General features: G+C 34.9%; 1 protein-coding gene across 1 annotated transcript; it reads right to left on the bottom strand.

The window, feature by feature from the left end:
* Positions 1 to 6: 6 nt before the first annotated feature.
* LOC118755553 (sodium-independent sulfate anion transporter-like) lies at positions 7 to 9,198 on the bottom strand. Its single transcript, XM_036490384.1, has 9 exons — positions 8,964 to 9,198; positions 8,471 to 8,740; positions 7,238 to 7,408; positions 5,349 to 5,551; positions 4,939 to 5,275; positions 4,697 to 4,858; positions 4,528 to 4,628; positions 627 to 812; positions 7 to 537 (listed from the first exon to the last, which is right to left on the bottom strand). Exons 1-9 carry the CDS (start codon positions 9,175 to 9,177, stop codon positions 187 to 189), a joined length of 1,995 nt encoding a protein of 664 aa, XP_036346277.1. The 5' UTR covers positions 9,178 to 9,198; the 3' UTR covers positions 7 to 186.
* Positions 9,199 to 9,416: the final 218 nt, after the last annotated feature.

Genomic DNA, 9,416 nt, shown 5'->3' on the forward strand with positions numbered 1-9,416 from the left:
TGTTGAAAGAGTGTGCCTACGTAAATGAAATAGTCGCACAATTTTTTAGGTGATGAGGTACGCGTTGAAATCACTTTTATGTACACCAGCATGTACTCGAAGGACTTTTTCACCTATTTCCTTTTGTTTTCTATCGATATTTGGTATAAAGTCAGCTCATTTTATATCTTGTTTCCATCTATGTATTTATTTTCCATTACCGTCAAATTCTGGTTTCTTTGGCGTTATATCATCAGAACAAATGCGTCTGCCGTCACAAAAATTGATATTACTGGATTTATGCATTAGCTGTAGCAAATCCTTGTTCACACCGTACAGCACTAATAGCACACTACGACCCTCCAACTCTTTAGCCAAAGCATTGAGGACATCGACGAAGGTGGCATCGAATTGGACGAAGCGACGGCAGTCCAATACAACTGGGAAATCATCTCGATACAGCAGACAAGCATCGTTGATTTTATCGCGTATATATTCAATACCCGAATAGTAGACATCGGAAGTGGGACTGACGAATATGTAGTTGCGGCTTTCGATCTAAATCATGAGTACAGAGGAACCAGTTTATGTATAAATATCCATTTTATTTTCTACGAAGCTATCAAAGTTTCTTCGTTTCCACTTACCTCCATCAGCGTTACATCCACCTTAGGATTACCCAGTCGTAGAAATACGAATACCATGTTAAGTACGATGCCAAAGCATAGACCCGTTTGCACGCCAGCAAAGAGACAAACAATGAAGCATCCAACCCAACTGAAGAAATCCTTTTTGTTGCTATTCCAGAGGGTTTTAATGGGTGAGAAGTCAATCTGAAAGACAACAGCGTATGGAAAATGAATGGTATTTGTTACCTTGAAAGGCTGTGGGAGTTTATGTGAGTAGAGTCGATGTAGCTTGCATATGAAAGAACCTCACGGGCCATCTAAGTTTCTTAGCTTCAAAAAAACGAAAGTCTCCTGATCTAGTACCAATAATATCGCTTTTGATTTAATTGACCCAGACGTTCAAAATAAATTGGTTTTAAGTCAGAGAGCCTTAAAAATACTCTCTTAAATGTGTGCTGAAGTTTCCTCTCCTACTTGAGAGCGTTTAAATGTTATAATAAAAGATAGTAAAGCAAGTTTTCTGATGTAAAGCCGTTTCAGCGATCTATTTACAAAAAATCTTCAATAAAATATAAATTCTCGTATCTTAAATTTTTAACATGAACCCATCTTAAGTACCTAATGGCTACTTAGGAAAACTTGAAGATACTCCAAGCACCCGTTAGACTCAGTAAAGGCGTTGGCATCGTAAAATACGCCTACTAAAAGTCTACTCTTCGTCTGGTACCTCTGGACACTAAACGATCAATATGTGGCACATCCAGCCAGATTAACTTAATTATTCTCCAGTTTTAATTTTAAGCGTTCTCCAAACTCTCTCATAACGAATAACGATTTATAAACCGATATTAATTTTGACATCGCTTCGGTCTGGATGACTTTCCCCTATATCCAAGGTGTCAAGAGGTGGACGAGGTGGAAAACATCATATTTGTCTTCCCACGTTTTGAGGCAATACAGACAACCTAGTTGATATCGTGTTGAGCTCAAAAAAAGCTTGAAATGCAGTTAATACGGCCATTGTAGAGATACACCAAAAGACAAGGTGAGAAGAAGGTTAGAGGCGTTGACGAACGTGACTATGGCGAAGGGTACAAACAGACCTCACTAAGGTGGTTTCTTGTATCTTATCTTAAAATAACACAGAGGACTGTTCCAAGTTGATGCAACTTTTCAACGAACTGCGTTAGGCTCGTAACGAACCTGGAGTTCCGCGCTCAAACCGGTGAGTTTGGTAGTTAGACGGTAGGAGGTTTAGTTTGGGTTAAAGTCTCACAATGACGGGGTTTGGCTTTCGATGCTTCCTGCTAGTAAAAAAGCCGATATAATTAATCTTATACACCGCACGATCTGCAACATATCTATCACGGTAGAGTATGACATTGCCACCATCCAAAGTAATTACGTTCTGTCTATGAGGATTCTGGATCCATTGTAAATACTTTTAACACGAAAATCGTCTTGTTCATTAGTAAGTATAAGAAACCACCGGAAAAAATTCCCTCCAAATGAGGTGATCGCTGTACGCTTTCTGAGAGAGTCAAGTAATTGAGCTTGATAGATAAACTTAAGGCCTGAAATAATAATATAATATAATAAGTAGGAATATTAGAGCGATTTACCGACAAATTTAAAGACCGGGCAAGTTCCCTAAATACGACCAATGCGGCTGAGATTTACAAACACGTTGGCAAAGAGGCGGTGCCGTTATTTCGTATTTTGAAATCTTTTTATATTTTATTGAGGGACAGAAAATGACCGCCAATACCAAGATGTTTATTGTTAGATCAACACAATATCGTATTTTTTTATTTTTGACGAAGAATATGTCGTACGTTTCGATATGGAGGCTATGCTCAAATGTTGTAGTTGTAATTTTTAGAGCTTCACATAAACGTTTATTGCACGCGAACTAGTAAAGCGATTTCAAAGAAAACTATGGCGTTTCAAAGACAAACTTCAAAACCTATCGGCAGATACATTTCTGTAAGTAGCCAATTCGGTGTCTGTCGTAGAAACAATGGTAAATATTGGCTTATTTTGAGGTAAATTTGAAACTTTTAAAGTGCTCTAGCAACTTATGATTTGCAGATATTACTTTTCGGGATATGGGTCCCTTTAGGAATAAAAATATTACTGTGTACCAATTTTTTGTAAATTCGACAAAAATTGAGCATTTTAGGGCAAACAGTTTTTTGAAAAAAATCGCTCAAATGATTTTGTTTTTGTTTTCTTTAACAAAAAACTCAAGTTTTTTCCTTTAGTTTAGTATATGGAAGTTTTGGTTGATATCTTCTAAGCATGTTTATTTGATTCGATTATATGGACATAAATGATTTCCCATACAAAATCACTTCGCCATCATTTTGCAAACACGGAGACAGAAAGTATGTGTGTAGGTATTTCGGCTTTTGAGTAACAGAGGGTGCAATATTTATAACCTAATCGCAGCGTATGTATGTAAATACATAAATACGTACGTACATATGCTGATTGCAGTTAATGTGGATTTGTTTTTCTTTTAGTAATCTATGTATGTATGTATGTACATATGTGCATATGAATGCATAATACGCGAAAACTTTTTCTTCACATCAGATCGTTCGATTTTACAAAATGAGGTATCCAATTAAAATACCTGTGGATGCGCAATAACTTCTTACTTTTTCAAAAAGAGTTGCCACCTGATAAAAAATTAAATTCGAATAATTTTTATGTTAAATCAATTATAACACTATGAGTATCGATCGAAATGGTTTTGAAAAGTCGTTATTTTTTAATTGTATGCAGGGGTTTGCCACCTGTTTTAAAAAGCAAGTTAGGCTTAAATAAAGTCAGAAAATTGAAATGTATATCCTGATATGGATGCCAGACGAAAGAGATTGTGGTTTGAAAATATTTTGCAGAGGGTTGCCACCTTGTTACAAAGTTAGATTCAGTACAAGCAATAAGTTAAATAAACTGCTTTAATGTGATAATAAATCAAAATTGCCTTGAATTGCTTTTGCTTTTATAATTAGATTCTAATTGAATTAAGAATATTAGATAATTTAAATATGTATCACAATACAAGTGTCAGACGAAAAAGGTTTAACGAGGTTTTGGTTTAAAAATTATTTCAACAGGATTGCCATCTGTTTGAAAAGTCGAATTAAGTTGAATTATGCATGAATTGTGAAATATTGGCGTCAAACGAAGGAGTATTAAGAAAAATTTAGTCTCAGCATTTATAACATTAAAGAGTTAAACTCAAATTATTTAATAAGTCAAATGAATTATGCAGTATGAAAGGAAATAAAAATTAATCATAGTAGGGATACACGTCATGGTATATGACTGAAGTTAATGTTGATCTGCTTCTCTATCGCTAAGAATTAATATTTTGCAATTCATATTGATTTATAAAATTCAATTCAACACAAACAAAACAAATATTTCATGTACCGTTTTTAACTTGAATGTGATCTTAATAATATCACGTAGTCTACGTTTAAGTTCAGCGGCTGTGACTCCGACCGAAGGACCGATCCTTTTATGTTTCGGTCAAATATAACCGTTATTTGGCTATTTTTAGTATTTGGTATAATTTTTTTCCGTTATAATGAAATAAACTGTACAAAAACTATAATATTTCTATTACAAAAACTATACTATTACTATCTTTCAGGTAGGCTACAATTTTCAAGCCAATTTCTGAAGACGCAACACTATTTTGATACTAAGAAAGCCAGGATATCTAACCTTTTATTTTTGATATTTTGAACCTAATTCAAAACTTAAGCTTTAGTTTAAACATATCAATTTCAATACCAGAAAAAAGCACACGTACTATTGCAAAGCAATGCACCAAGATAAATAATTTCAGAATTTTACTCCAATAACTTGTAAAAATTAAAATCAAAAACGAATATTAACTCACCATAAACACGACAGCAGCAATGAGTACCGCAGAAATCGACGACTTTGGTATATAACCAAAGTAGGGAGTGAGTACGGTGAGTGCCAGGTATACCATTAAAGCTATAAAAAATATATGTAAGACAGTAAAATATTTTCAGTTTTGAACATTTCTTCCTCCTACAACTAACCTGTGTAAATACCACAAAGCGGAGTGCGCACACCACTGGCCTGACTGACAGCGGAACGCGTGAATGCGCCACAAGTTGGTATGCAGTTGAAGAATGAACCAGCCAAGTTACAAATGCCAAGTGTAAGCATTTCCTGCGAAGCCTCCAAGCGATTGTCCTTCACTGCCGATTACGAAAAAGACATCAATTTTATAACAAATAAATTATATTTTGATTAAAGTTTTTTTTTTTACTGAACTAACCGAATGCTTTTGCAATAGCCACGTTTGCTAATATGGCCACAATCGGCACCACAATAATGCCGCTGCCCAATTCGCTAACGATGTCAGAAAACATATAGGTAGTGTTTTTGTAGTCGAAGGCGAATGGTGGCAAATGCAATTCCAGTTGAGCGGAATTCACCTTTGCGGTGAGTGCATATGGGATTGCCTCCGCGGAGCGTTGTTTTACCCAAAGGAATGTGCCCAAACTGCAGAGGAACACAACTAGAGCATTGCGTGAGATGCTGATATACCAAAGCAATCTCTTAAGTATGCGTGTGGTTGGAGTATTCTTTTTAATACTGATGTGAGATAGTTGCTGCGAAGAAAAGAGAAAGTTGCATTTGGGATAATAATGCAGCTACATGGCACACGGGTGGGACTGTACATACTCTTAGCGAAAGTAATGCCGTCAGGCATACCAAGCCCAGTAGGGTATCCGAGTAACGTATGCTCCTGAACAGTACTTCAATCGATGGTACACCTTTCGTTTTTATACCTAATAAATTTTTTACTTGCACAGCAGCCACAATGACAGCGGTAGCGCTGGTGAAAGCTTTCGTCACGGGCGTTGGAATGAAATTCACGATGAAACCTGGTGAGAAAATTTGTGGAAAAATAATGATATAGTACGTATGTTCATAAAACCTTAGCATTGAAATATCTATTTTGCGCAAAAACAAAAACTAAACTTAACAATGGATGATGGGAATTCGTTTCAAAATAAATCAATTTAAGGAAGATTAAAACGTGCCTTTAACTTTGAATTTATAATTCCCAAAAATATTTCAAAAACAGTATGTAAGTTTTTGCAATCACGTTTGAGACGTTGATGTGTTTAAGAACGAATTTTCGTCAAATCTTGTAATATTTGGTTCGGAGACAAATCGGATTTGGTATAACGCTGTCAAAACATTTCGGAAATTCATTTAATCTGCGATAAAAAGAAACATTGAAGTAAAGGATTATTTGCTAGCTATACTTATGATTTCAGCTCTATATTTACTAATGGGCTATCTGAGATGATATGTTTTATCGCCTAATGTTTGGGAGATCTATAAGCTACCTCTATAACGCAGAATAAGCAGGAAAAGGTAGCTTATATGAGAGGTTGATAATCGTCTCAGTTATCTCGAAGAATAGACCTGATCTTACATCAGTGCCCGATTCGGATGCAGGGTTATACAGAAATAATTTCTCTTGATAATCTTAGTTTTTCTTAAGATCTTTTGAAGAAAGGTTACAATATAATCCTTTCTCAAGTTCTGCTAGCTTGGCAAATGAATTACCATTAATATGATCTAAGATTCCTAAGAAAAACCTTTCAGAAAAAATTCCGGAAATTACCAAAAAAGTAATCTCAAATTAAATTAAATTAAATTACCAAAAGTAAAGCCGCATTGCGGGGTTTTTTTTTTATTTTGAATTGATCTAATGTATTTAGTGGGTTTGGCTGAGATTCTAAACAATTATTTCACAGGGTTTGTAATCTGGATTTCTTTTCATTATTTTAATATGTTTGATGCTGTTTTCCTTCTTGTCTGTACATGCGGTAACACAGTCTCATTATAAGTGTATATAGTTTATTTATTCAAATTAAATTCGGGATTCCCATGTATCATAACATTTCGAATGCTTCTCACTTATTTTATTCACGCTCCTATTTACGATTTTCCAAAGTTATTCGATGTTTACAATGATACATACATACATATGTACATATGTATATGCATACAAACACAAGTGAATTGCTATCATCATAACTCATAAAATAAACAATTAGCGGCTATTTGTAAAATTTTCTTGTTTTTACAATTGTTTAGCTGTTAATACGTCTACTATTTTAACTTCACATTCATTGTACAGTGAGGTAAAAATTTATTGAAAACCAACAACAAATGGAAGTACTAATAACTCAATTTCCCGAATGCTATTTTTAATTTTGCAAATAAATCAATGTGCCTAGGCTCTACTTGGAAACTTACACAATTTACTAGGTGTGAAAAATAGTCAGCCAGACATTGGCAAATAGAAGTGAATAATGAAAATATAATTAGGAAGTTTTCAAAAGCTAATTTTTAGCGAAAATCTTTACTCGAACCAAATTATTCATACTTATATTTGGCATAAAAATCGTGTACGCAGATTTTTTTAACATAGCAAAGTTTAGTAATTTGTAGAGATCTTTATTTATAAAAAATGATTTGAAAATGACGTGAAAATCAATGCAATGCTTATGTTAACATAAGTATATGCCGCCATACTTAAATTCAATACTTACCCAATTGAAAGGCGCCCATTAGAAACTCTACAAGACCCGCTAAAAATGAGAGTACAACCACAAATTGTACAGGACGATCGCCAACGAACTGCAACACCATCAGCGACATCAAACTGGTAGGTCCAATTGATACTTGTGGAATTGTGCCGAATATAGCATAGAAGATTTGGCCTAAAAAAAAAAAAAAATAACAAATCAAAGTACGTATTAGTCTTGGATTGCAGTCGATTGATGACAAAAGCGATCAGTAAAGCGTCGATAAAAAACATTAGAATTTCAATAAAGTAAAGTAAAGTTTAGCAGAAGCGAGGAAAAACAAAAGTTAAAAAATAACGCTCAGCGTTTGAGGAAAGGAAGGACACAAGCGCGGAAAATTTAAATTTTCTTTTTTCGTCGTTTTCATCGTTGCTTTATTAATCATTCCTGTCGTCGCTTACCTAGTTATCGGGCTAACTAGACCTAAACGCCCATATTGCAATCAAACAAAACAACGAATTGCACTTGTTTAAGTATTGAATTAACTGTGTTTGAAAACTTAAATATATAACTAAAGTTCTTCAAAAGGTCGTCTGTTTCGCAAAGTTGCAAATAGTTCTCTGAATAGGTGATTCATACCAGTGATTTTGTTTCAACAGCTGTTTCTATGAAAATCCACCGGGTATGTAAAATCACTTTATGCATTTGTTTGTTTTTATTTTTATAGAGTGCGCCACTTCATAGAAAATAATGAACTATTGTTTCATAAAAAAGAATGAAGACGTTTCGACTGATCGGGTGTTTGTTCTAGACTAGCAAAAATACCGATGATATGGTAGGCACGTATGTATGAGGGTGGTAGATCCATTGATGATATCAACCAGATCCTACAATAAGTTCCAAGTTGGATTATTAAAAGTCTACGGAAGGATTACTTCAGTTAAGAAATAAGTAAAAATTGTAGTCTATTTACAGCGTGGCGACGAGTAACTGTTACCCCGGTTTTTTTTTTGAAAAAAAAGGACACAAATTGCAGTTCTTAAAGCTCAAACAGTCAACGACATAGCGTATACGTAGGTTGACGGAGACACGATCTACCTTATGGGTTTGATTTAGTAAGCTTACAAATTTGGACAAAATTAAGAAAAATGCTTATGCGATTGCACTTGTTAGCCCGATATCAAAGAAGGGGCCACTTTTAAGCTACGTGCTTTACATACATACCTTAGTTTTGGCCACACAAAGGTAGATACTTACCAATGATAGCCGAGTATAAACCATATTCTGAAGAGAGTCCAGCCAATGCCGCATAAGCGATACTCTGTGGTATAATAGTGAGTCCCAATGTGATGCCGGCAATTAAATCGGATATAGCTGTTTCACGATCGTATTTCTGCAGCCAATTCAAAATATATAAACGTCGATAAATCCAATGTTTCTCTGGCGGTTGCTCATACTTGGCAGCGTCGATTGTCAATTTGGTATCAGGGAGTTCGCCATCTTTTATTGGCTCTAGCTCCTCTAGAGCTGCAAGAAAAATAAAAATTTAAGCTGTAGGCGACACGAAATATAAAGACTGTGTATTACAACTTTATTCAGCGAATTAAAAGTATACTTTTTACTTATTTATTTAGATTCTTAGATTTTTTCTGTTTTAAATTTCACTTTATTTTAATGACAAATATCTGTTATTTATGCACGCAAAAAGCGTTCAGTTAGTAAAAGCGCGCGTGTCAAAAACAATATTTACGTTTAGCCTCCACCGCAATATCGGCTTTGTGAATGCTGTCGTTGTCTAAAACAATCTGCGGTGGCTTGTCTCCAGTACTATATACCGTCAACCCATCACCCTCTAGAACAGGTGATGTTGTTGTTGTAGAACTTTCAGTGAATGCACTAGCACTTAGCGAATTGAAATTCGTCAATTGTGGCAGACGAAATGTACTTTTTCTGAAGAATCTCATTTTTCAACTGTTTGCAAAATTCGATAAAACCAGAAGATAAAGCCAAAGCAAAGCCGGACTCTATTCTCAGTATGGTACAGTGAGATAAGTAGCGGAAAGCAAATGAGCGTGAATATTTATTTTAAATTAGTACATAGCTTCTGAAGCTGGAATTATTTCGCATGAAGCAATTACTTAAATTTGTGAGCCAGGTAATAGAACAGGAGTATCAATGTGTAGGTGAAAAGCTCTTCAAATGA

The sequence above is a fragment of the Rhagoletis pomonella genome, unplaced genomic scaffold (assembly GCF_013731165.1).
Source record: "Rhagoletis pomonella isolate Grant_MI unplaced genomic scaffold, Rhpom_1.0 Rhpom_scaffold_06551, whole genome shotgun sequence".
NCBI classification, from domain to species: domain Eukaryota; kingdom Metazoa; phylum Arthropoda; class Insecta; order Diptera; family Tephritidae; genus Rhagoletis; species Rhagoletis pomonella.